The sequence below is a fragment of the Grus americana genome, chromosome 28 (genome assembly GCF_028858705.1).
Source record: "Grus americana isolate bGruAme1 chromosome 28, bGruAme1.mat, whole genome shotgun sequence".
Lineage (NCBI taxonomy): Eukaryota > Metazoa > Chordata > Aves > Gruiformes > Gruidae > Grus > Grus americana.
The window spans coordinates 2500054-2525975 of NC_072879.1; the positions used below are offsets into that span (position 1 = coordinate 2500054).

At 64.7% G+C, this 25922-nt stretch overlaps 4 protein-coding genes across 5 annotated transcripts; 1 reads left to right on the forward strand and 3 right to left on the reverse strand.

Annotated features, from left to right (window-relative positions):
* Nucleotides 1-1732: 1732 nt before the first annotated feature.
* TMEM59L (transmembrane protein 59 like) lies at nucleotides 1733-9402 on the reverse strand. The gene is made up of 8 exons (XM_054805362.1): nucleotides 9077-9402; nucleotides 7671-7776; nucleotides 7290-7384; nucleotides 4854-5000; nucleotides 4649-4757; nucleotides 4207-4318; nucleotides 3933-4050; nucleotides 1733-3677 (listed from the first exon to the last, which is right to left on the reverse strand). Exons 1-8 carry the CDS (start codon nucleotides 9218-9220, stop codon nucleotides 3516-3518), a joined length of 993 nt encoding a protein of 330 aa, XP_054661337.1. The 5' UTR covers nucleotides 9221-9402; the 3' UTR covers nucleotides 1733-3515.
* Nucleotides 9403-14417: 5015 nt separating this feature from the next.
* CRLF1 (cytokine receptor like factor 1) lies at nucleotides 14418-22295 on the forward strand. 2 transcript variants are annotated; one of them, XM_054805791.1, is made up of 8 exons: nucleotides 14418-14697; nucleotides 18518-18796; nucleotides 19500-19629; nucleotides 20002-20171; nucleotides 20427-20584; nucleotides 20665-20833; nucleotides 21140-21318; nucleotides 21482-22295. In XM_054805791.1, the coding sequence occupies exons 1-8, from the start codon at nucleotides 14625-14627 to the stop codon at nucleotides 21503-21505; spliced, it is 1182 nt and encodes a 393-aa protein (XP_054661766.1). In that variant the 5' UTR covers nucleotides 14418-14624; the 3' UTR covers nucleotides 21506-22295. The 2 variants fall into 2 exon arrangements, with proteins under 2 accessions (XP_054661766.1, XP_054661767.1); XM_054805792.1 differs by having other exon boundaries at nucleotides 21140-21322; nucleotides 21482-21628.
* On the reverse strand, nucleotides 22293-24658 carry REX1BD (required for excision 1-B domain containing). Its single transcript, XM_054805793.1, has 5 exons — nucleotides 24607-24658; nucleotides 24105-24187; nucleotides 23381-23585; nucleotides 23196-23284; nucleotides 22293-22892 (listed from the first exon to the last, which is right to left on the reverse strand). The coding sequence occupies exons 1-5, from the start codon at nucleotides 24607-24609 to the stop codon at nucleotides 22820-22822; spliced, it is 453 nt and encodes a 150-aa protein (XP_054661768.1). The 5' UTR covers nucleotides 24610-24658; the 3' UTR covers nucleotides 22293-22819.
* A 193-nt stretch (nucleotides 24659-24851) lies between these two features.
* UBA52 (ubiquitin A-52 residue ribosomal protein fusion product 1) lies at nucleotides 24852-25922 on the reverse strand. Its single transcript, XM_054805794.1, has 5 exons — nucleotides 25838-25922; nucleotides 25525-25645; nucleotides 25340-25426; nucleotides 25116-25218; nucleotides 24852-25017 (listed from the first exon to the last, which is right to left on the reverse strand). The coding sequence occupies exons 2-5, from the start codon at nucleotides 25625-25627 to the stop codon at nucleotides 24924-24926; spliced, it is 387 nt and encodes a 128-aa protein (XP_054661769.1). The 5' UTR covers nucleotides 25628-25645; nucleotides 25838-25922; the 3' UTR covers nucleotides 24852-24923.

The following is a 25922-nucleotide window of genomic DNA, read 5'->3' on the forward strand; positions in this document are numbered from 1 at the left end:
GCTCGGAGCCGCTGCCCGCGGCGGGCAGGGTTTACCAGCTGTCTGCACCGATCTTGTGCCCTGCCACCTCCCTCTGCACCAGCCCGTGGCAGGGGGATGCAGAGAGCCCCGCGCTGGGGGTCTCACCCCCAGGCAGCACTGTCCCGGGGTTTCTCGGTTTGCTCCTGCCTGCACCCAACCACTGCTCTATCGCCGCAGGGTGTCCGGGGCCGAGCGGCTGCCAGCACCCTTGCCCAGCCTGTAACAGGGCTCAGCGCTGATGCCCTGGGCTACGTATGGAAAATGCTGGAGAAAGAGACCCCCCGACATGCCATCTGGGGGGCACGCGGTGGCTTGGCCCTGCCCCGGGGGGGGTGTCTTACCTCTGGGTCATCAGCTTGCGCCTACCTCAAAGGCTGCTCAGCGCTGGACTCCCATCTCTCAGCCCTTCCCTCTTGTCCTGCCGGCCCCTGACACCCCCCTGCCCACCCTGGGACCCTGCGGCATCCAGCTGCCTGCTGAGGACACCGTGCAAGCCCCCAAATCCCATCGCCCAGGAAATGCGGCCCTGGCACACGCTCTGCCTCCCGCGCCGGCCCCGCACAGCCAGGGCTGCCCAAGGCGTCGTCCGCACAGCTCCCTGCCTCGTGTGTGACATCCCCCTCCGGCACCCGGCATTGCCACGCTGCATGGGGGTCACATCGCACCCCCGATTTAGGGACAGGCAGGGGCCGTGCTCCGGCAGCGGAGCCTGCTGGCAGGCAGCGGACCAGGCTCCGCGTCCCCTTTGGAGATCCTTCTTTGGCTGCGAGTCGTGCCGAGCACCCCAGCACCCATCTGCAGCCCTCCCCAGGACTGGGCAGCACCTCCTCGTCCCTGGCTCCGCATCCTGGAGAAAACAAGCAGCTGAGGCCAGCACCAGCTCTGGCTCCTCGGGGGCCCCGCGCCGCTGCTGGCTCTGAGGACAGGACCCTGCTGAGCTCCTGAAGTGCTAAAAACGAGCCTCCAGGCTCTCGCGTGAGCTTTTGTGTCGTGCTTGGCATGGGGAGAGCTCGGCTGTGGCATGGACGTGGGCGCCGCGCCAGGAAAAACACACGCCGCAGGGGAAAGGTGGGCACGCACACGTGCGAGCACGTCTCAGCCTTCAAGCCTGGGCGGCCGCGGCGTGTTCCGCTGACGTGTCGTGTGTGCACGGCCCAATTTACGCTTTCTTTCCTCAAAATGGGCGCCCGGGTGTCAGCGGGTGATTTTCAGTGGGAAAAGCCCTCGTTCCCCAGCCCATCCTTATACGCACACGTGAGCACGTGCGTGCAGTCCTCCCCTCTGCCGTGTCTCAGCCTCCTCCTCCTCACGGCTGACGGATGCACGTGTTGGGGTACATGGGCCTCTGCACACCCTGCACCCTCCCAGGTGGGTACCAGCACCCACCAAGCCCACCCACCCCACAGGTGCTGGTACCAGCCCCCCCGGGACCACAGCATCTCCTTTTACGCTTGATGCTGAATCTCTTGACCTGGTGAATCTGCCAGCCCCGCAGCTTGCAGCAGAGAGGAGCATCGCTCCACGTCCGTGCAGAACAGCCCAAGCAGGGGATTTCTCTCCGGTTTGCCGTAGGTTTCATCCTGGCTCAGCTCGCAAAGACAGGACGGCGAGCTGGGAACAGACCTGTGTGCTCCCAGCGGCCCCGAGCGGGGGCTCAAACCTGCTCCCCCGCTGGTGACGGGCACCCTGTGAAGCCACCGACTCATCCAGGTCTGGTACAAACCTTTTATTTCCCCTCCACCCGCGCTGCCCAGCCAGCTTAGGGCTGGGTTTGCCCTTTGGAAGTGAAGCCTGGGGGGGCTCCACGGCCGCCCTCTCCCCCGAGCACGCGCGGCCCGGCGCGGTTGCACCCCAGGGACCGGGAGACCCGCCGTGGCCAGGACAACACCGCAGACTCCACCAAGCTTTACACTGAGCCGAGCGGCGAAAAAGCAACCATGAAAAGTGTACCCCAAAACGGACACGAGACCCCCACCGCCCACCCCCAACCCAGTTCCCCAACCCCAGATATGTTGCACAGGTGAAAGTGATAAGGAGCAGCACAAAACCGGCGGGGGCCGGGGATGAGAGCCCCTTGCCCCACCACGCTGTGACCCCCCAAGACCGCTCAGCACCAGGGAGCGGCCGGCAGATGGGGAGAACCTAAAAACCCAAGGGTGGGGAGTCGTGGGTAATAAGTTAATCTGTACAGACGTGTTAGGTGGACACGGGGATGGCAGGGACCACCGCCGCCGAGCCGTCCCTCCCGAGCGCAGGGGTGTCCCCACGGGGCGCCAGGGGCCGAGGAACCACATGCCGGTGCAAATCAAACCACGAAACGACGCACAAAGTCAAGTGATGGAGAACGGAGGGGAGATGGGGAGATGCCCTGGCTCGCACCGAGCCTGGCTGCAGGAGCAGAGCCCTGCGGAGCAGGGGGAGGGAGGGGACCCCTCCACGCCGAGGGGCTGTGTCAGGGCAAGCCGAGGGGGTCCCTGCTTGGCTGGGAGACCCCAGCGCTGGGCCCCCGCTTCCAGGGCAGCGCTGTGAGCCTGGGGACCTGGAGGCTGGATGCTGCTAGGTCCTGCCACCGGCTACAGACCCACAGGCTGAGCCACTCCTGGCGTTGGGCAGGGATGCCGAGCCCAGGACAGAGGCGTCCCTGCATCTCCCACCTCCTGCCCAAGCTGGGACACAAGCCAGGAGGACCAAGCAAGGGATCCCTGCCTTGTCCCCCGCTTGGTCCCACTGGCAACCCATCGGCATTGGGGCCAGCCACCCCAAAAGCATCACGGAGCAGGGAGGGGAAGGAGCCATCCCAGGGCCCCTCCGCAGCTCTGGGAAGGAGCCGGCTGGGTCCTCGCGTGGGCACAGAGGCGGCGAGATCCGCTCCTCTCTCCGGCTGCCAACGCCAAATCCATTCGCCACGTTTCGGCTCCCCAAGGCAATCAGCTCCGGCCGGCGGAAGGGAGTTCCCAGGGCCGGAGACGGCGCCTTGGAGGCTCAGCCCAAGGTGGGAGGCCGGGGATGTGCCGAGCCAAAGCCCAGAACGCTGCAGACACTCTCCATCCCCCACCGCAGCCGGCTCCCTCCTGCCCAGCGCTGGACCCATGCCCGGAGGGCTGCGGGGCCCCGGGGGCTCCGGTCGGGAGGAGACAGACCGCCCCGCTACGAGGACGGGCTCCCCCCGGCCTCCCTGCTCTGGCAGCTCCTCTCTCGGCTCTTGAGCGCTGGAAACCGGGATCCCAGCAAACAGCACATCTACCGAGGAGCCAAAGCTGCTGCCCGGCTCCCGGGAGCATCCTCCGCAGCGGCCATCCCTGGGGAGGACAGCAGGACCGAGCCAGATCGTGCCCCCAGTCCCCCCCATGCCGGAGGCAGAGATGCCCCTCCGGGAGCCAGGGACGTGGGGCAGCCAGAGGGGCAGGGCAATGGGGCCAGGGACGATGCCACGGGGCCAGCGCGGGGACGGTGACAGGGACGTGGCATGGAGGTGACAGGAGGGGGTGGGAGCACTACAGGACGGTCTTGTCCAGGTCGACTTTGAGGGGCAGCGGCCCCACGTCCTCCCCGCCGTGCGCAGGGCACAGGGTGACGGCGATGACGGGTGGCAGGGGGAAGGCGCCGGGGCCATCCAGGTCCTCCAGGTATTCCTTGTCCCCGTTGATGCTCAGAGGCTGGAAGAGAGGCAGAGGGGACCGTGCAGCCACGGAGAAGGGCACCGGAGCCCCTTGCCCCCGGACCAGGAACGCCGTGGGGCTGGCGGGGGACATACCGTGCAGCACAGACATGCCGGCGAACCCAGCACAGTGGCCGGGGACCACAAACCCCCTGGCCACATCTCACCCAGCAGTGATGGGGACACGCAGGGTGTGAGGGACCCCCGTAGGACACCCCCCCGCCGGCTGCGCTGAGCACCACTCGCCCCGTACCTGGGTCTTGACGTGCTGCTCAGGGGCGGTCACCAAACTGGCACAGCTCAGCCACAGCATCACCATGATGGAGAGGAAGAGGCAGGCGGCCAGGATCCAGCGAGGAAGGCCCGAGCGCCTGTAACACCCCACCACCCCCCACCAAAGGAAAAGGACAAGTTTATGGCAGGGCACGGGGTGGCAATTTGGGGAGGGAGGGAGGAAGCATCTGCTCTGGCACGTCCGGCAGGTCCAGGCCCCCCCCTGGGCCCCCGCACAGCCCCGCTGCACCTACTTGGACATGCAGCCGAGGAAGTCGTGCTCTGGCTGCGGGGGCTCCGCGTGCTGCACCTTGGCTTTGCCCCGTGGCTCCTTCACAGGGGGCTTCTCCACCTTTCCCCGGGGGCCTGGCAGGGGAGAGGCGATGCTGAGCCCGGGCACCCACTGCGGGCACCCCCTCCCCATCCCCCTGCCGCCGTGATGGGGTGCAGGGGGTGCCGGGCAGTCCCCTCTCCCCCCAGGGACCCTCTGCCCACGGAGGGGGTGCAGAGGATCCCAGCAGCTTCTTGGAGCGGATCCCAAGTCCGGAGTCACCCCCCCCGCGTGGGTGCAGGGTGTGGGAAGCTAATCAGACCCGAGAAGCGGGTAATTTGTTTAGCTCTGGAGAAATCGGATGAGAGCCAGGAGGGCTCGGAGGCTCCCGGCCCCGCTGCCAGCAGCCCGGACACCCCCCGCACCTGTGTGGGGCTGGGGGACGCCGGGGCTGGACCTCGGTCCCGGCTGCACCGGCCTCTCCGGCTGGGTCTCCTGCGCCTCGGGTACCGGGTACTCCATCTCGGGCTGGGACTGGTGGGTTGGCAGGGAAAAAGGGAGAAAGTGGTGAGCAAGGGGGTCCCCACCCCTCTCAGCACCCAGCAGAGAGGGGACAGGGGACACCCCCACCTGAAACACCACAACTTTGCCATCGTCCGCCTGCAGGTAGAAGGTCCAGGTGGAGGAGATGAAGCTCTGGGCAGAGCTGACAATGTCGTTGCAGAAGGTGGAGACCAAATCGAACATGGAGAATGACGGTGCCTTCGGCTCCGGGCTCTGCGAAGGAGCAGGGACATGATGTCACCGCTGCCCCCTCGTCACCCACCCCAGCGGACAACATCCCACCCCGAGGATGTGGCCAGGTTGAGCTGGGAGCTCAGGTCTGGGGCTCAGCCTGCTTCCCCCAGGGATGGGGACATGCAGGACCCATGGTCCAGCCCCAGGAGGGTCACAGAGCCCAGGACCGCAGTCCCCAGCGCCATCGCCCAGCCCCTCGGCAGCCCCGCGCTCGCACCAGCTCTTTAAACAATAGGAGCGGAGCGGCCGAGATGCCGAGGGCGTTTCTCTCCTGGCAGCCTCTCCGTGCCCTGGATTCTTGGCCGTCGCGGCGGTTTGTTATTTTTAAAGCATCCCTGCTGGAATCCGCTTGGCTGCTCCCTGCCACTGGCTTCGAACATTTTCCGACAGCCCCTTGCACGGTCAAACCAGCAAACAGGAAATAAATAGGTCAGATTCTGTATCTAATTATTATGCTAAATCTGCTTTGCTTGCTTGTCTGGGAACCCGAAGGAAAAATGCTTTGGGTGGGTGAAGGGAGTGACGGTCCTCTCCGTCAGCCGGTTGCCCCCCGATGCTCATCCCCAACCTTGGAGAGGGGCTGGGAAGGGGGATCAGACACTGGGAAGGTCCTAAAAACAGGCTGCAAAGTGGTTTTTCAAAGGAGCCGCAGCTTTCTACAGCACAAATACATCTTCGCCTGCACGCGTACAAAGCCAAAAGCTTCTACCTTGAGCCAAAGTCTAATTTAATTAATTGGGCAAAAGCTGAATTAATTAAATGTAGGAGGAAAAAGCGTTGCTAATTGCTGGGAAGGATAACAAATCAAAACTGGGGGAATCTGCAACAATCACCGGCCAGAACCTCTCACCCTGGGAATTCGGTGTAACCACCCTGCCTGGCCCAAACCTCTGGGTCGAGCCCAGTTAATCTGATTTTTATGCTTTAGACTAGGCAGCGTGATAGGCCAGCGATGGGCTCCTATCTCCCCAGCACACCCAGAGCACCCATCCGCAGGGGCACATGTGACACGGGATATAAAATAAAGCAAGATGCAGCAGGCATCCTGCAGCGTGGGTTTTGCCGGGCAGCAGGAGCGCGCAGGGAGCGCGCCTGGTCCCAAACCACCCCAGGAAAGCGCCGAGGGAAGCCGGGTCCCGGTGCCAGGGCTCGCTGAGCGGTGAGGCTGGTGGTGGGGGTGGCCAGGAGGCAGCGAGGGGAGGGATGGGGCTGGATGTGCTGGGGAGGGAGGGGAGCATGGATGGAAGGATGGATGGATGGATGGATGGATGGATGGATGGATGGATGGAAGGAAGGATGGAAGGGTGGATGGATGGATGGATGGAAGGATGGAAGGATGGATGGAAGGATGGATGGATGGATGGAAGGATGGATGGAAGGATGGATGGATGGATGGATGGATGGAAGGATGGATGGAAGGATGGAAGGATGGATGGAAGGATGGATGGATGGATGGAAGGATGGATGGATGGATGGATGGAAGGATGGATGGAAGGATGGATGGAAGGATGGATGGATGGATGGAAGGATGGATGGATGGAAGGATGGATGGAAGGATGGATGGAAGGATGGAAGGATGGAAGGATGGATGGATGGATGGATGGAAGGATGGAAGGATGGATGGAAGGATGGATGGATGGATGGATGGATGGATGGAAGGATGGATGGATGGATAGATGGATGGAAGGATGGATGGATGGATTGCATGTGTGGGGTTTTATAGCCTCCATGCCCTGGCACAGGAGGGACTGGGCTGAGCTGCCACGGGAGCAAGGAGTCCTTCCTAAAGTGGGACCGAGAGCCAAGCCGCCACGTCCCAGTGTCCCCCCGCAGGGTCCCGGGTGGGGGTGGCCAGTGGGCTCAGTGTGGTGGCAGTGGTCTGCATCGCATCACATTGCCTGGCAGCAGCAAACCGCGGTCCCTGCCGTGCCCGTGGTGACTGAGATGCCCCGTGTCCCCACACCGGGGGTGACAGGTGAGGTGGAAATGCCCCCCCCAAGGGCAGCCCCACAGCTCCAGGTTCCTCGCAGGGGTGAATGCCTTCCCCGGCTGGTCCCCGCCAACCCTACGGGGTGATGGCACAGGCACGGAGCAGCCGGGACACCCTGGGGGGGCACATCCAGCCCCCACTGCCTCCTTGCTGCCCACAGACCCTTTGGGGAAGGAGCCAGATGCAGGGACAGGGCAGAGCCACAGCCGGTGGCACCAGGGACAGGCCGGCTGGGTTCAGGGGGGGAACGGGGGGCCCCCATCTCCCTGGCCTCCCACCTTCTCCTTCCTGCTCTCCACCTCGGGCAGCTGCTTGCGGCACCCCGTCACGCAGCCAAACTGCTCCTCTGCGTTGCTGTAGGCTTCGGCACACGCTGTGAGGCAGGAAGGGGGGGGCAGTGTTAGGGGGTGCTCAGTCCCCTTGATGAGCCCTGAGCCCCCAGAACCCCCCTACCCATCCTGTGGGTGTAAATCTGCACCCTGCTTGGTTTGCAGCAGGGTCAGGATGCGGCCCCAAGGCACAGCATGGGGCTGAGTGGAGGCAGGATGCTTGGGAGGGTGGAAGGCATCACAGCGGTGCCAGCGGCACATGGAAGACACCCCCCCCCGCCCCGGGACGGTGTTTGGGGCATGGGGGTCGCTCAGCCGCCGGCTCCTCACCTGCTTCACACTCGGCTCTGGTTGTGTTCAGCTCAGCACTCGCATCCACGAAGTGACAGATGGAGAACAGCCGGCAGCCCCGGTAACAGGCGTTGAGAACAGCATCCTGCAGGGAGGAGGAGGAGGAGAGCGTGGAGCTGGCACCAAGCTCAGCCCAGTGGCTGTGCCGGACCCCTAAGACGGCCCCCCCCCCGCACCCAGCACCGGGCGCTGCCACCCTCCCGCAGAACCACAGCTGGGGCTGGCACCCCGAACCCGGGGTGATGGCATCCCCGGGGGAGGGAGAGCTGCCTTCGCCCCCTGGTTTGCACCCGATGGTGGGGTCTGCATGTGGCCTCGTCCCCATCGAGGACGTGGCAGGTCCCCCCATCTATGTCGGGGCTCTTGGCACGGGCTGGGTCCTGGCATGGGCTGGCAGGAGGTGGGGGCTGCTGGGGTGTGTGTGTGATGGGGGGGTGCATGCATCGGGGGAGCCGGGAACACACTGGGGGGGACGCATGTGGGGGTCACTGCGTGCATCTGCATGCACAGGCTTGGAGGAAGCAGGTGCCCCCACCCGCGGGGGTCCATGTGCCTGTGGGGGAGTGTGGGCAGAGCTGGGTGCTGGCAGGGAGGCAGCTCCAGCCCAGATGGGAAAACAACTCCATCCCCAACCCCGGCAGCGGGGGCCGCATGGGGTCCTGCCAAGGACTGGCCTAGATACGGCCCTGCCACCGCGGGGGCTCGGGGACAGTCCGGGGTGCCACCACATGGCCCCCGGCACGGCTATGGCAGCTCTGATCCGGGGCTTTCCGTGATGCTCTGGGTCCGGCAACCAGCGCTCGGCTCCATCTCAGTCCCTACTGCCGTGGCTCGGCGCTGGCCCACGGTGCTGCCACGGCATCACCCGCTCCCCCTGGCTGTCCCCAGCCCCGCTGGCACCGTACCACCGGGGACGGCTCTGCCACGCCGCCGGCAATGGGGTGCGGAGGGCAGCTGGGGGGCAGGCGCCTGCTGCGTCCCCGGCAGGGCCTCACCGGTGGCACCCCCAACCCGGGGCGGCTGCTGCCACCGAGAGCACCCTCACCCCCCCAAAGCCGGGAAGGGTGAAACCGCTGTGGGCACCCCAAACCAGGATGGATGCCCTCACCGAGGGCACCCCAAAGCTGCGGTGGAGGAGACCACCGGGGCTCCCCCGGTGCCCCCCCAGTGCTCCCTGCAGGGGTGGCCCGGTGCGGGGCCGTGCGGTGGCGATGCCGGTGCAGGGTGGGCTGCTGCTCCCGGTGCCCCCGGGTTCCCCCCCCGCTCCGGTGCCCCCGACGCTCCCGCTACTCCCGATGCTCCTGATGCTCCCCACGCTCCCGGTGTCCCCTGTACTCCCGGTACCCCCGATACCCCCGGTGCTCCCGGTGCCCGACCGGACTCACGGCGGCCGTTCGGCGCTGCAGGCTGCGGCCGCACTGCCCGCGGCAGCCCGCGGTGTCTCCCAGCTGGGACGAGAAGGGGTCGGTGGCGGCGGCGGCCAGGGCCAGGCCGAGGGCGAGCAGGGCCCGGGGGCAGCGGGCCGCCATGGCGGGCGCGGGGCGCGGAGCGGCGCGGAGCGGAGCGCACCCACCGCCGCCGCCGCCGCTGCCGGCCCCGCCGTGACGCGCCGTGCGATGGCGGCGGGGGGAGCCGGGGGCGGGGGGAGCCGCCGCAGCCTGCCGCAGATCCGCCGGCACCGGTAGCCGCCCCCCCGCCCCCCCCGCCAGCGGCACCGGTGGGCAGCGCGGACCGGGAATGATGGGGTGGGGGGGATGCACGGGCACCGAGGGGTGCGGGGTATCACGGGATGTGGGGAGGGCGGGAGCTGAGGACCGGGAGATGCTCGGGCACCGGGGGATGCTCGGGCACCAGGGATGCGGGGGTAACGTGGGATGCAGGAGGACGGGGGGGCCTGGGGAGCGGGGGATGCAGGGGGAGCGGGGGATGCAGGGGTACCACGGGGTGTGGAGGATGGGGGGGACTGGGGGATGCAGGGGGAGCAGGAGATGCAGGGGTACCACGGGGTGCGGGAGGATGGGGGGATGCAGGGGGAGCGGGGGATGCACAGGGACCAGAAGGTGTAGGGGGACCAGGGGATGTAGGGGGACACCGGGGATGTAGGGGGACCAGTGGGTGCACAGGGATCAAAGGGGCACAGCCAGACTGGGGGGTGCAGAGGTATGGGGGAGCTCCACCAACACCAGCAGCACAGAGGGACTGGGGAGAGGAGGGGGTCCGGGGGGCACATGGGAATCAGGGGGTACATTGGCACCGGTGGCACACAGAGACAGGGGCACAGAGGGCCCAGGCTTCCCTGGTGCTGGGAGCACATCGGCACCAGCGAGCAGCAGCACTGGAGCCTCACTGCCCCCCGCGCCGGCACCCCCACAGGGACTGAGCCCCTTGTACCCAGCCAGTATTAGACCCAGGCGTGCCACCCTCCATGGCCCTCAGGGCCTCCCCAAGTCACCCTTGTGTGTCCCACCCGCACCCTCGCTCCGTGCCATGGGGCCCCTTCCCAGCCAGGGCGCTGGGCTCTCCCTGACACCCCAGATTTACAGCTTTGATTTCCCAGGGTTTAAAAGACATAAAAGGCACAGGCTTGGCCCCGTGCGCGCTGCCTCGCCGCTGCCCTGCCCATTAGCCTTATTTATGGCAGCACCCCAAAGCGAGCCCGGGGGGAGGAGGAGGAGGAGGAGGAGGGCTGGGGGCTTCGCTAACCTCCAGCCCTAATGGGGAACACATGGCAGGACCCCAGCATGGGGAAGGGGGGGGGGTGTCTCCCAGTCCCAGCTCAGGGTTGAGGGGTGCTCCACGCCCTGGGGCAGGGGGAGAGGGGTGGGGGCAGCTGGATCCCCTCAGGGACGGCTGGGGGAACACAGCCCTGTGCCCCCCCGGGAGCAGGGAGTGGGGCCTCTCCTCACCCCGCTGCGCTCCGCCAGCTTATTCATCTTGTTAATCAAACCAGGGCTGGGAGAAAATGTGCTCTGGCCGGGCTGGCGGGGCTGCCAGGTCGGCTCCGCTCCCCCCTTCCCCCTCTTGGAGCCCGTCCAGCCCCTCGGCCTCGTGTCCAGCACCGGTGACTAATGGCCAAGTAAATGGGATAGATTGGGGGCCGTCACCATAAATCACGGCACCGCGCTGCAGGTGAGGTTTTCATCGGAGGGAGGGACAGAGTCGGAGGCCCGACCCCAAGAGGGACCAAAATCCACCGGATCAAGCGCCAGGAGCACCGTGCTGCAGGCTGAGCAGCCAGTGGGCAACGCTCCTGCCGCACCTGCCCGCACTACACCTGGCACCTGCCCATGCTCCATCCACTCACCTTTTAATAGGAAAAAACCCTTCCCAGGCAATAATATTCAAGTTGGCAAATACTTAGTGCCCTGCCTCCTCTTCCCACCCCTCTCCAGAAACACTCGATGCCTTTTGCATTTACCACTACTGACCTACATTTTTTTTCTGGAGCCTTTCATGAAGCCGCAGGCTCCCCACATGCCAGCCAGGGTGTCCCTGCAGTCGTCCCCCCCCCCCCATGGGCAGGGGACCTGTCACCCCATATCCCGACCCCGCAGAGCCCATCCCTGATGCTCAAGCACCCCCTCAACATCAACCGCATTGCCCCCCCCGCCCCCCCCGCCGCCTCCAGAGATCAGCAAACTCTGTTGTGGGACTTTTTGTGCTTCCCAAAGCAAACAGAGGTGGGAAGGTGCGGCCGCCCGCTGAGAGGATGCTCTTGAGCGAGGGGGTTGTGCTGGGGGGGGGGTGGCAGGGAAGGGGTTAAGCGGGTTATAAATTACCCATGGATGTGGAAATGTGACTGAGAGGAATATAAAGAAAACTCTGACTGCTGGATTCTTTGCATTTCTAGCCTCTTTATTTTTCCCCCAGGTCACTTTAAAAGGATGCAGGCAGTCAGAAGCAGCTCTGCTGCGCCTCTCCTCCCGCTTTTTCTGGGCTTTTGTGTTTTTTTTGTTGTTTGTTTTTTACACCCTGGCCCTTGAGCCAGATGCTGTCTCTGTCCAAGGACTTTATGGAGCGAGCTCTGGCTGGGAAATCAAGTAATTAGATTAATTCAGGGTAGATGTGCTGGGCCCAGCCCTGGTGACACATGATGGAGGGCTGGCAGGAAGGTGATGGTTGGTGGGAAGCCGGACAGAGGATGCTCAGCCTGGGTTTGGGGACGTCACCAGGGCCACCCCGGGGTCCTGGATCCATCTGGGGGGAGTCACATCCCGCCTGGGCAGAGCAGGGAGCTCGTGGCTGTACGGGCTCCGTCTGGGAGCTGGGCCCCGTGGCCAGATCCTGCACTGCAACAGGGCAAAGAGGCCCTGGGAACGGAGCCACGCCGGGAGGGGGCAGCCGGACCGCACCAGCCCCAGGGGACCACCGCGCTGACGCTGACAGTCCGGTCCGGGGGTCAGAGGGGGCTGCTGGGCCGGATCCTGCCTCCCAGCCGGTGCCTGCGAGCACGGCGGCTCGTGGGCAGGAGGGAGCAGCCCTTTAAAGGTCACTGTCAAAGGGCAGTGCTGACCACATCTGCCTGCTGACCGACACGCTGACTCAGAAAGCAGGAGAGCAGCTCTGTCATCTCCGGCTGCTCCCCGCCACCGGCGCTGCTGTGGGCCGGATCCTGACACCAGCCAAGTGCCTGGTGCCACCGCCCCGGCACTGCCGCAGTGCGAGGACCACAGGCGCGGCTCGCTCAGGGCTGGCTCTGTCCCCCCACGCTGTCCCCATCCCACAGCGTTGGGTCCGGATGCTGCCGCGGGTCGGGCAGGGCGAACATCCCCGAGCCACCTGGGGTGACACCCCAGGCACGGCCCAGGTGACACCAGTGGGGACCGATGCTCATCTCTTCTCCGGACACCACTGTCCCCCCACCTTCCCCCTGCCCTCCCACCAAAGCCTCAAACCACCTTCTGATGATGCCTCTGCCAGAGCCGGCCACGTCCCCCCTGCCAGCACCAGGATGGGTGTCACCACCCCCCCTCGCCCCGGGAGCCCACCCATCCCTGCTTCCCGAAGGAGCTGTGCTAAATCCCACTTTGCTGTGGGCTCTGGGTGGAAGCTGAGGGGCTTGGCCAGGGGAAGAAGGCGGCAGATGGGGCAGGCAGCCATGCAGGCAGTGCAGGTGGGCAGCTGGGGGGGCTCCGACTCCAGCACCAGGGGGGTGATTTCTCTCCCCCCCCCCCCCCAGTACCCACCACTGGCTCCTGGCCCAGGGGGGCTTCCTGGGAGCATTGGGGCAGTGGGTCGGGATTGCGGGCGGCCGCCAGCCCCCGGGGCGGCCGTGATTCACTCGGCCAGACTGCGGACGCTGGGGCTGAAGTTTCTCAGGCTGGGTGGCTCCAGGAGCCTGACATTTTTGGGAAATTTCAACAAAAACAGTTCAGAAGCTTCCAAAAAACAGGATGATGGGAAAAGGCATTGTTTTGTCTCCCTCTCGCTCTCTTTTTTTATTTTATTTTCTAATCCATGCAGTCCCTTCAGCTGGTGCCCAACACCTCGGAGCCCTGCAGTGACTCCCACGCGGTGTCACACACCCCGTCCCTGCATGGCTGCGGGGCTCAGCCCTCACCCCGGTGCTATGGGGCAGGGGCTGACTCATGGTGTCACCCCTTTGGGAGGAGCACCCTGGGCCACCCAGGTGTGGTGTCCCCCCCATGCTCCATCCCCTGCAGGGAGCGATGTCCCTCTCCTTGCAGCCAAGAGGTTGCACGGCACAGAGCGGGGACAGGGAGCAAAGGGACAGGGAAAGCCACTGGACAATGTCCCCATGGGTTGGGAACAGCCCCCCCCCCCAGCTCTGAGCCCTCAGAGTCACCCACAAACCCTGGCCACGGCAGCAGTCCCACGGCCTTGGGGCTCCCAGCTCCATCCCAACCTCAGGGTCAGGGCCACTGGGTCCCTCCATGCCCCCCCGTGTCCCCTCTGCTGGGGGGGGGAACACAACCCAGGCACCCCCTTGCATGGGGTGCTCTCAGGGCACCCCACTGCACCCCATCCCACACCCCAAGGCTCAGGCGGACCTAAAGGATGCACAGCTGGGGACAGCCCACACAAAGGGACGGTGGCTTTGCCGTGGCCAGGACCCGCTGTCCTCGGGCTCTGCCCACCTGTCGGGGGTCTGCAAAGCTCTCGGTGCCCCCGAGTCCAGGGTGGGGGGACAGGAGGATGCACTGGCATAGAGGTGCGGTGCCCAAGTGGGTGACTTTGCCACGGTGCCGGTGGCACAACCGGACATGCCACCAACTCCGGGCTGCCTGGGACCCCCCGGGGACAAATGCAGCCCCAACCCAGTGGGGGCTTGAAGCCACTCGGGGCGTTTTTCCCACCTTGTGGGGATTTTTTTTAGGGAAAAATACAGAGATGTTGGGTTTGATAGAAAACGTCAGGATTTAGGGGAAGGTACTCCCGGTTTCACCCCCAACAGAAGGAGTAACAGGATTTTGGTCTCCTAAAGGCACTTTGGATGGGTGGGGGGGAGGAGAGAGCCCCCCGAGGGGGGCCCGGTCCGGCCGCGTTTGCAGCACCGGGAGCGGCCCCGGGGGCACGGGAGGGTCCGTGGAGGCCACGCATGAGTCACCCGTGGGAAGGCGGCCCCGGGGCGGCTCTTACTCACCTACCGCGGGGCTCGGGGGGGAGCGGGACACCGGCCGGGCGGGGGTGGGGGGTGGGGGCCGGGTGCAGCATCCCGCGGCAGCACCGGGCGCCGCCGGGCGGGCACCGTATGTCGGGGGTCGGTACCGGGGCCGGTACCGGAGCGGGACGGCGGGGCCCCGGGGCCGGTGCCTTTCTGCCCCCCCGGGGGCGGGCCCGGGCCGGGCGGGGCGGGGCCAGGGCGGCATTTAGGGCTTTGGTAACCGGGGGTTGCTCAGACTTGCTCGGGACTTCCCCGGACGTGCCGGTGCGTTCTGCCGCCCCGGGCACCGACGGGCACCGGAGCCGGCCATGCCGCCGTTGTTGCTGTTCCTCTCGCTGCTCCTGCTCTGCCTGCGCCTCCTCCGCGCCGAGCCGCTCGCCTGTGAGTACCGGGAGCACCGAGCGGTTCCCGCAAGGTGGGCGCGGGGGGGGGGGGGTGTGGGATGGGGGGGGCGATGCGGGGGGTCCCGTCGGGTCGGGGCCGGAGCGGGCGCTGCGCGGAGCCCCCCGGGGCTCCCCCGTTCGTTGCGGTCCATGTGCTGTGTCCCGTCTCCCCCCCACCCCCCCGCCCCGAGATGCGGAGCGGCCCCGGGAGCGGCGGGGGCATCGCCGGGCGCACCTCGGGGCTGCGCGCCGCGGGGTAGCAGGGTGAGTGGTGTGTGTGTCCCCCCCCGCGGAGAGCAGCCGGGACCCCTCATCACCCCCCGGTAGGCAGCTGGGACCCCCCGGCCCTCCCCGGCCCCGCAGCCCAGCCGGCAACCCCCCCCCCACCTTCTCCGCGGAGAACAATAGAGGAACCTTTTTTTTTGTTCCCCCATCCCCGAGAGCCGCAGGGACCCCCCCTCCTCCCCTGGGAGCAGCGAGTGCTCTCTCTCCCCATGGAGAAGAGGGTCCCCCCTCCCCGAGAAGGGTCGGTCCCCCATTGTCCGTGTGTCCTTCCCCCCCCTCCCCCCCCGCCCCCCGCCGTGCAGACCCCCCTCCCGGAGAACAATGCGGCTCCATTCCCCACCCAGGACAATGGAAACCCCCGTCCTCCGTCTGGAGAACAATAGCGGACCCCTTCCCCACACAACCCCCTCCCACCCTCGGGAGCGATGACCCCCTTTTCCCCCCCTCCGAGCCTCTGAGACCCCCCTCCTCCTGCTGAGAACAACGGGGGGGACCCCCCTTCCCTTCCCCCTGATGAGCCGTACCCCCCCACACCCGTCCCAGAGAACAATGAAACCCCTTTTCCCCACCCAGAACAATAGGGAGCTCCCTCCCCCACGGAGAACAATTAATCTCCCCCCCCCAAAATACCCCTGGGGGACTCGGCAACGATGCCCATTTGGGGGTCCCACCCGGCGGTGGCAGGTCTGGGAGGTGCCACCTGTGGGCTGAGCTGTGGGCGGCCTCAGCCCTGCGGGGGGTTGGGGTTCCCCCTCTCCTTGAGGGGGGGACACACACAGAGGGCTCCCCCCTCTTTCTGCAGAGCCCTAAACCCGAATTAGCCTCCGTCCCACCCGTCACCTCGTTGTTTCCCCTCCGGCCCGGGCGAAGGGGAGGCGAGATCCCGTTCTCCGCAGCAGGAAGTTTGGCTTCCTCCCTATGATGGGAATTTCTCAAGGCGATGGATGTTCGCTCCGACGCGCAAATGGGTCCCGCCAAGAAAAGGCACTGCTCAGCAGCTCCCACGTCCCCGGCGATGCCACGGGGTCCCGGCCGCCCGGGGCGTGTTACCCCCTGACCCGCACGTGTCATTAACGGGAAGGCTTGAAGAGCAATAATTGGGGCAGGAATTGCAGAAGCAGTGGAGGGAGGAGGAAAAATGCTCCAAAAATCCCTTTAGGAGCCGTTAACAAGAGCCTCCAAATCGAGGCGGGTTTCGGTGTGGAGCGGTGCCCACCCCAGTGCCCTTCCTGGGGGGCCGAGGGGTTAATCCCACGGGGGACAGCGTGGGGCTCTGGCCGGACCCCCCTTGGGGCTGACCTCGCACCTTTTGGCTCACCCCGGTAAGGAGATGCCTGGTGTCGCTCGCAGACGGTTTTACCCCCCTCCAGGACCCTCATTTCCCCCCCCGCCATGGGGGTCCGGTGCAGCCAAGCAGGGCGAGCGCTCGCCCCGTGGCCCCTCGACGTGCAGCACTGGGGAAAGGCGAAGCCAAATCTCCTTTTAGAGAGCGAATGTTTCCCCTCGGTTCAGCTCGGTCGCGCTCGCTGGAATGCCTGGGCTTTTTATAAATCCCTCCTCGAGCGGAGGGATGGGCACGAGAAATGCCAGTTGGAGAAGGGAAGGGGGAAAAAGATACTGGAAAGGAGGGATAAAGTGGTTTTGGGTGCCGTGTCTGCCTGCAAACCTTGTTGCTTGAGCTTTAGAAGAGCTCTAAATAAATATTTATTTTTTTAAAAAATTTATTTTTCTTGTAGAATTCAGAGCTGCCCAAATTTCCTTTTGTTCTTCAGGGTAATTATGTATATTATTTTTTCCTTAACCCCCTGCACATCTTAATAAATCTTTTTTAACTGCGTGATCTCCGACACTTATCGGAGGGGTTCTTTTTCTTTTCTTTTCCAACTCCTTAAAACACTGATATAAAAATAAAATGAAATCCGGCCCTTCAGAAGAAAAGCATAAACGTTCCCGACACCTTGGAAATGTGGTTTTACTTTATAGCATTACTTAGCACCTGATCAGCATTTTTTTTTTAATAGGAAAGCCATAAAACCCCCGAGCAGGTATTTTCGTTGCGACTTGCACATTCCACAGCCTGCCTGCGTCTCCCTGGCCTTTTCCTCTCCGATCTGAAAACTTCACACTTTTCCCTTTTAAAACACATGTTTGGCGCTGTATCTGTGTGGAGGGGGAAAAAAAATTACAGGGGGGAAATAAAAAAAAAAAAAAATTATATAAAATTGGCCCCTCCAGAGGCTCCTGCTTGGAGGAGGGGAAAAAAAAAAAAGCAGGAAAAAAAAAAAAAAATAAAATTGGCCCCTCCAGAGGCTCCTGCTCGGAGGACGGGAAACGTGTCTGTTTTACGGCGCTCGTGTGTGTTTCTGGTGCTGTTTAGATTAAGATTTAGGAGAATTAGGGCCCGGAGCGCCGGATCTGTTATCGGCAGAGCTGGAGCAGCCCCGGTTTGGCTAATGGAGGAGCGGGTGCTGGGTGGGCTCGTTACAGAGCTGGGGGTGCGTTTTTTTGGAGGCCCTGCTGGAAGATGGGACGAGTCGGGGGGTGGGGGGGGCTGACACCCCACCCCCCACTCGGGGAAGGGTTTGCTTTGGGGGTGGGTGGGATGGATCCACGCCATCCCCCACGGGTGCTTGGGGAACCCGGCACCGACGTGTCCCGGATGCTTTTACGCTCACCTCGACAGCATCCCCTGAGCGATGGGAGGCACCGCTAATTGAGATATCTCCAGGGTAACGAGGATTTTTGGAGCATTAATTGCGCCGGGGTGGGAGCTGGAGCACTGAAAGCTGATAGTGGCCGGGGAGGTCGGAGGGGAGAGGAGGTCGCGGTGCTTTCCGGGAGGTAATTTGGGATATTAGCCTGGCGCGTGCGGATGGAGCCGATAAGGCTGATGGACACGGAGAAACCCTACAGTGGGGTCGGGGAGCTTTTTTTTTTTTTTTTTTTTGAAGCTTCATGTCAGAGGGGTCTCAAAATAAAGCAGCATGGGGGGGATTTTTCCATCACGGAGGGGCTCGCTCCCCAGCATGCAGCACCCTCGGCGGGGGGGGGAACACCCCAAGAACTTTCCATAGTCGCTTTTGAAATCCTTTTGTTGCAAAAAAAATTTACAAAGCCACAACCCAGCCCCCACCCAGCCCTGGAAAAACCACAGCGTCACCGAGATCCCCCCAGCCTCGCGCAGCAAAGCCTCCCCAAAGGCTGTCGATGCTTCCTGGCTTGAACCCCCCCCCCCACCCAAACCCCTGGCCCCCGAGCTTGCGGGGAGAGCGCGGCCGAGCCCGGCGCCTCGCGTGCTCCTGCCTCTGCTTCAGAGGAGGGCGAGCGCTGCTGTGAGGGGCTGTGCCGTGAAAAACATAGATAATTTTTATATATGTATATAAAAAATAGATATAAAATATATTTAAATATATTTAGATGTAGAACATAAATATGTACTAATATAGATAGATAATAGATATCTAAAAATGACATATAAAATTATACATATAAATGATTTTTTTTACCCCCCCTTTTCATTTCTCTGGCTGCAGACCCCGCAGTGATTTCCCCCCAAGATCCCACCCTGCTGATCGGCTCCTCGCTGGTCGCCACGTGCACGGTCAGCCCGGACTTTCACCTGAAAGCCGAGGACCTGTACTGGACCCTGAACGGCCGGCGCCTGCCCGCCGCCTCTTATGCCGCGCTCGGTCCCACCACGCTCAGCGTGGCCCTCGCCCGCCTCAACGGCTCCAAGCAGCAGTCGGGGGACAACCTGGTGTGTCACAGCAGAGACGGCGGCATCTTGGCCGGCTCCTGCCTTTACGTTGGACGTACGTCGGCGGCGCCGGCACGGTTGCACGTGCCGGGGTTTCACCCGGCCCCGGCGCTGCTTTGCCGTTTTTGGGGGAGTTGGGCGGGGGGGGCGGGGGGGGGGGGGGAAGAACCGCGGCTGCCGGCAGAACCGTGGGAGCAATTGGGGATCCCCACGGGATTCGCACCCCGGTTCTTGCCAAAACATGCCGTGGGCTCGTGGCAGTTGCTTGTGGCTGCTCAATTTTCATCTCCCCACGGTTTGTGCCCGGTGCCCGGACCTGCAGCCGCAGCCTCCGGCTCGCAGGAGCGCGCAGCAGAAAGGCTGTTTTGGCAAACCCTCGGTAAAATTACACTTGTCCGAATCAATAATCGTAAGATTTTATCTCAGGCTATTTTAAGGACGATGCTACGTCCTAGGAATACAGAGGCTTAACTGGGAACACAACTTGGATTTGTTTTTTTGGGTTGCTGTTGCCGAAAGAAAACAGCTCTGGAGCTGGGTGCAGGCAGGGGCGGGCAGGAGCCAGGGGCAGGCAGGAGCCAGGGGCAGGCAGGGGCTTAAACCCCCCCCCCAGCAAACACGTTCACAGCTGCGGGGCTGGAAACCTGCGGCTGCCGGGGACCGCAGTGGCATTGCCTGCTGGGACCGCAGGCTGCGTTTCACCGCTGCGCCTTTTATCCCCCCCCCTCCGCATCTTATTTTTTTCTCTTCTCTCCCAGTACCCCCAGAAAAACCAGTGAACATCACTTGCTGGTCCAAAAACATGAAGGACCTCACCTGCAAGTGGGCACCCGGGACGGAAGGGGAGACCTTCTTGCACACCAACTACACCCTCAAGTACAAGCTCAGGTGGGGTCCTTGCTTTAATTCCTGGTATTCTTAAAAAAACCCAAACTGGCTGGCAGGGAACAGGGAGCCCAATGCCTCCTGGCTGGCCCCTGCTTGGGGATGGGGGCCGGTGTGATGAGTTTCCTCGGGTCTCAGCTGCCACTGGTGGGCAGCCGTGCCCCGTGCGTGCCGGGCAGGAGGAGGGTGAGGAGAAGCTGCCGCGGGGCCGGTAACCCAACGCCTCGCCAGCGCGATGCCGGCGGTGTTGGATGGCGGATAAATGAGCCACGGTCCGCACCGGGAGCGGCCGTTTCCTCTGGGGATGGGTGAGCATCCTTGGCTTGACCGCGGCACCCAGCGGTGCCAGTACCGGCACTGAGCGCCCGCCCGCAGGTGGTACGGCCGAGACAACACGTGCCAGGAGTACCACACGGCCGGGCCCTACTCCTGCCACATCCCCAAGGACCTGGCTCTCTTCACGCCCTATGAGATCTGGGTGGAGGCGTCCAACCGGCTGGGGGTGGCCGTCTCTGACGTCGTCATGTTGGACATCCTCGACGTGGGTAAGCGACGGCATCATGATGTCACCGCCATACCGGCGACCTCGCGGGGGATGCGGGTGGCAGGTTCACGCAGTGGGATGTAGGGGGATGCAGCAGGAAATGGGCGATATGTGACCAGAATTGCTCCTAATCGAATTAGGCTGTTTTCTTCGAGTTTGGTTGGGTTTTTTTTTTTCGCATCTGCGGCTCCTTAACCCCCGCGGCCCCGCGGCGCTGCCTGCGCCAGCCCTGCCAGCCCCTGCCCTGTCCCTGCAGTCACCACCGACCCGCCGTCAGACGTGCACGTCAGCCGGGTGGGGGACCTGGAGGACCAGCTGAGCGTACGCTGGAGCTCGCCCCCAGCCCTCAAGGATTTCCTCTTCCAAGCCAAGTACCAGATCCAGTACCGGGTGGAGGACAGCTCGGAATGGAAGGTGGGTTGGCATCACCCGCTGGCAGCGGTGGCCGGCATCATGCCTGACCGCGCCGGCGCTGCCATCTCCTCCCTCTCCAGGTGGTGGACGACGTGGGCAACCAGACATCCTGCCGCCTGGCTGGCCTCCGCCCCGGCACAGTCTACTTCGTCCAGGTGCGCTGTAATCCCTTCGGCATCTACGGCTCCAAGAAAGCCGGCATCTGGAGCGACTGGAGCAACCCCACCGCCGCCTCCACCCCGCGCAGCGGTGAGCACCGCTGGTGCTGGTCTGGCATTGCTTGGCGGGCGGGAGGGGGGGGGATGCCAGCAGCGCTGTGCTCCCCCTCCCCTGTGCACACAGGACGTGCCGGGGGGGGGGGGCCCTTCCCCGCTCCGTGCCCGGCACCTGGATTTCTTGCAAAGGAGCCAATTTGGAGCTCGGCTTTCCCAGCAGGAAGCCGAAAAGCCGCTCGTTTTCCTCTCTCTCGCCCACCATTATTTATGGTGCGGTGGCGATGGGGGGGGCGTTGAGCCGTGTCCCCCCGGGGCGGTGCTGACCCCCTTGTCCTCGCAGAGCGAGCGGCGGGGAGCTGCGACCCCAAAGGAGGGGAGCAAAACACGACGCTGCGGCGGGAGCTGAAACAGTTTTTCGGGTGGGTGAAGAAACACGCTTACGGCTGCTCCAACCTCGGCATCAAGCTCTATGACCAGTGGCGCGTGTGGCTGCAGAAATCGCACAAAACACGCAACCAGGTAGGTAAGGAGCCTTTCACACTTCTTTTCCCCCGCCGGGTGGGGATGCGGGGGGGATGCAGGGTGACACCCCCCCACCACCACCGCCACCCCGGGATGTGGGGTGATGCCAACCCCGAGGCGTGCGGCCAGCGGCGACGCGGGGCTCTGCTCCTCTCCGCAGGTTCTTCCCGGTGATAAGTTGTAGCCCCCGGGGGACTGAGCGCCAGCAGGATGACACGGGGCGCCCAGTGACCACCCGGGACCGCCTGCTCCGGCCCTGCCGGGGGGGAGCACGAAGGCGGCCGGGGCGAAACATGGCCCCGCAGCCCCAGGGGACGGGATGGGGTGAGGTGGGGGGGGTCGGCTGGGCCAGCCCCGGGAGCCCCTCACGTGCTGCTGGCCCTGTGAGACCACGGCCCCCCGCCACGCCGCTTGCACCCCATGGCAGTGAGGGGACCCCCCAGCCTCGCCTGGCCTGGGGGGGGCGCGGAGGCTTTGCTCCTTAACCGCCAAACGGAGCGGCCTCTGGGATGAAAGGGGTGGCGGGGGCTTCCTGGGTATCCCCCCCACCCTCGGCGCAGCACCCCCCTCCTCCGGGAAGCGATTTTGGCTGTTTTCTCCCCGGGGACCCACGTGCGAGCGCACGGGGTGGGTCTGTCCCCGGGGGAGCCACGCGGGCTGGTTTGAGGCTGCTGGGGTTTGCCCAGTGCCTGCTCCAATTTTGATTCAAACCAGCCTTATTTTGGTTCCATTTCAGTCAATTAGGAACAGATTTAAGCTTAATGCCAATAAACCTCTGAAACCCCACCGGGGTCTGCATCAGCGGAGCGGCAGCAGCGCGCGGGGATGGGGATGCAGCGGGCAGCCAAATGGGACCCGTGTCCCTCGTCGCCCCATCCCAGGGCTCCCAGGGGACCGAGCCAAGGCGGAGGGGGTGGCACTGCGTGGGGGACAAGCCCTTTAGATCACACGACTCAGGCCAGCTCTATGGGGACAGCTTTATTGTGGGATGACCGTAGAAAGGACACTTGTGGGGCACCAGAGCTGCCATGGGGCTGGGGTCGCAGCTGATCTCCGAGAGGTGGTTTTGGGGGGCTGCTGCCTGCGGAGCTCCAGCTGGCAGCAAAGGCAGAGCCCATCGCAATGGGGGTCAAAGCAAGGCAGCCCCTTGGCAACCGTGGGTTGTGGTTTCCCTTGGGTAAAGCCCCACCATGGTCGGCAGGGCCGGGGGGTGGAACCAGCCCCACGCTGGACCCCTCTGCTGAGGGGTGCTCAGGATTCAGGGGAGACCCCACTTCTCCCGGAGAGGGTAGTGGTGGGGGGAGTTCTCCACCCTTTCCAGGCTCTGCTTAAGAAAAGGGGCTGGGGGCGGGGGGAAGGTGCCCACCTCGCTGGGGTGGCGTGGGTGCCCAGGGTGGGTTGGGGGGCTGCATCAGGAGCGGGTGAGGGCTGGGGGGGGAGCGAGCAGGGCCCCCGCTCCACCAGCCGGCCCCTCCAGCAGTTCCCACGGGGACACCCATCACTCGACTTCTTCCGAATCATACTTGAGGTCCTGGAGAATTTCGCTGATTGCCTCAATGGTTTTAATTAGCCTATGAGAGCGGATGGAAACTATAAATAAAGCCCATATGGAGCGTATTATCTGGGCCGCCTCGCCTTCCCCGCGCTGTTTATGAAACACTCAGCCCAGGGAGGCCGAGGGGACCGCGGCCGTGCGGCATCGCCAAAACCCTCCCCGGGGCTGTGGCTGAGAGCACTTCTGAAGGCACCATCTGGGCCCCCCTGGGCCGGAGGGAGGGGAAATGCGGGGAAGGGGCTCCTAGCACCCACTGGGGGGGATGCTGCCACCCCAAAGTGGAGGGGAGAGGACAGACGGCAATGGGGCCACCACCTACTTGTGCTTGAGCTCCCGCACCTCCTGCTGATGGGCGTCCACGTCGGGTTGGTCCTGCACCCGCTGCCGAGCCAGCTGGAGCTGCGCCGTCTGCAGTGGGGGCACAGCAGGAGTTGGGACCCCCCCAAAAAGCAGCCCCAGCCCTGCCTGAGGCAGCGGTGGGACCCCCTCCCCCCCGGCACTCACCAGCTGCAGCTTCTCCTGCTCCCGCTCCTGGAGGCGGGCAAGGTGCTGGGCCAGGTCGGGGCGGGCGAGCTCGTCCCGCAGGCGCCCAGCGATGCACAGCACCTCCCGGGAGATGCCACTAAAGGCCAGCGTGATCTCGTGCACCAGCTGCCGGTAACGCGGGAAGTCATAGTGGGGTGCGCTGCTCAGGTACGCCCGGTGGCCCCTAGGAGGGGGGGGAGAAACCACTGTCACCACATCCAGGGGGGCACCGGGATGGTGACACGCCGCCATCCCGGTGCTGAGCCCCCTTTGCCACCCCACCAGTCAGCACCGGGAGGGTTTTCCTGCCTCGATTCGGCAGCTCTCCGTCCCTGTGACCAGGCAGCTTCGCCCCTCACATGGGGCTTGGCAACTGCTTTTTTTCTGGGGAGGGAGATTGTGGATTTTTTTTATTTATTTATTTTTTCTTTTCACTCGCAAGCCTGTGAGTCCGGGAAGTCCATCATCTCCCATCGGATGCTAAAATAGGATACAGGTGTCCGGTGCGGGCATCCCCCTGCCAGCTGGAGCTCATCAGCCACCCTGACGACTGCTGCTCCGCTCCGGCAGCCTCTTCCCATCGGGATGCCAAAAAACCCCCCCCAAACCGGGACAGGGAATTCGGTTCTTTGCTGGGAATCCCCTGCCCCAGGAGGTGCCCAGTGCCCCGGAGGGTCCCGTCCCCACCGGTGCCGGTACTCACTCCTCGAAGAGCCGGTACGCCTCGGCCCGCTCGCCCTGCAGCGCCCGGAGCCGCCGCAGCAGCGCCTGCACGGCCTCGCCGGTCTGCCGGGGAGAAGGGGACGGCGGCGGCTGGGACAACGGTGACACCGGCACGGTGCACACTGCCCCGGGGGGGAGGCGGTTGTCTCTGCTCCCGGTAAGGGGCTCTGGGCAAGAGCTGGCACCGACCCGGGGGTCTCGTACTGCTGCCGGGGCATTGAGCTCTCCCCCCGCCCCGGTGTCGGGGGAACCCAGGCTGAGCCCAGCCCGGCACCGGGACCCCCCCCCGGCCACGCGTGCACGGCCCCGCACCGGGACCCCCCCGGCCACGTGTACACAACACGGGACCGGTTTCGGGACACCCCCCCCCACCCCCTCCCATCCCCACGCACCGGGAATCCCCCACCCCCAGCCACGCATGCACGAACCGGGCCCCCCTCCGTGCCGCCCCCCGCGGCCGCCCCGTGCCCGGTACCGCTCACCATGGCCCGGCCCCGGTCGCAGCGCGCAGGCCCGGCAGGGCGCGGAGGCGGAGCGCGGTTCCGCCGCCACCTACAGGCACCACCCGGCATCGCCGCCGCCTCCGCTCCCCTCCCCGGTCCCCCACCAGCCCCACGCTGCTCCACAGCACGCCCGCCCACCCCCCCCCCCGCAACTGAAAAACGCACCCATTTGGGGAAAAAACAAACAAACAAACAAACAAACAAAAAAACACCACAAAACGGGAGCGGTTTGAGCGCTCTGATGCTTTATTGGAAGGGTGCAGGCAGGGGTGCAGGCAGGGCCGCCGCTGCCCGCTCTACTTGACCTTCTTCTTGGGGCGGAGGTTGTTGGTGTGCCCGCACTTCTTCTTGCGGCAGTTGACGGCACGGGGGTGCAGGCGGGCGTAGCACCTGGGGAAGGGGGGGGTGTCACCAAAGCCCCCCATTTCCCTGGGGAAAAGGGGGTTCGGGGGGGGTCCCCACCCCGCGGGGGGGGAGCGGGGACATACTTGCGGCAGATCATTTTGTCGCAGTTGTATTTCTGGGCGAGCTGGCGGAGGGAGGGCTCGATGATGCCCCCGCGTAGGCGCAGCACCAGGTGCAGGGTGGACTCTGAAAGCAGAGAGAGAGAGAGAAGCGTCACGGCGGGGCCGGGTGGTGCTGGGGAGCAGCCGGTACTCCTCAAAATAAATAAAATAAATAACAAAAAGCCCGGCCCGGGATCCGGGGGTACCTTTCTGGATGTTGTAGTCTGCGAGGGTGCGGCCATCCTCCAGCTGTTTGCCCGCGAAGATCAACCGCTGCTGGTCAGGGGGGATCCCTGCGAGAGAGAAACCGGGATGGCGGAGGGCAGCGATGGCGGCAGGGGCCGCCGGGGGCGGGAGGGCAGGCGGGGGCTGCCCGCGGCTCCCCCGGTACCTTCTTTATCCTGGATCTTGGCCTTGACGTTCTCGATCGTGTCGTTGGGCTCCACCTCCAGGGTGATGGTTTTGCCCGTCAGCGTTTTCACGAAGATCTGCATCTTGGCACCGTTCAGCGTCTGCGGAGAGCGGTGGCCGCGTCACCCCCGGCCGGGCCCCGAGCAGAGGCCCTCCCCCAACCCCCCCCCCCCGGGGCCCCGCCGCCGCCGCACCCGCCCCCAGCCGGGACGCAGTCCCCTGACCCCCCCCATTGCCGCTCCCGAGCCCCCCGGGCCCCCCCAGCGCCGCCGGTGAAGCCGCCCCGCGCGCACCCGCCGCCTCGCTGCCGAGAAAAGGGACGACCGGAACCGGAACCCGCCCGCAGCTGCGTCACAACCGGTACGTTATCGCTCCGCC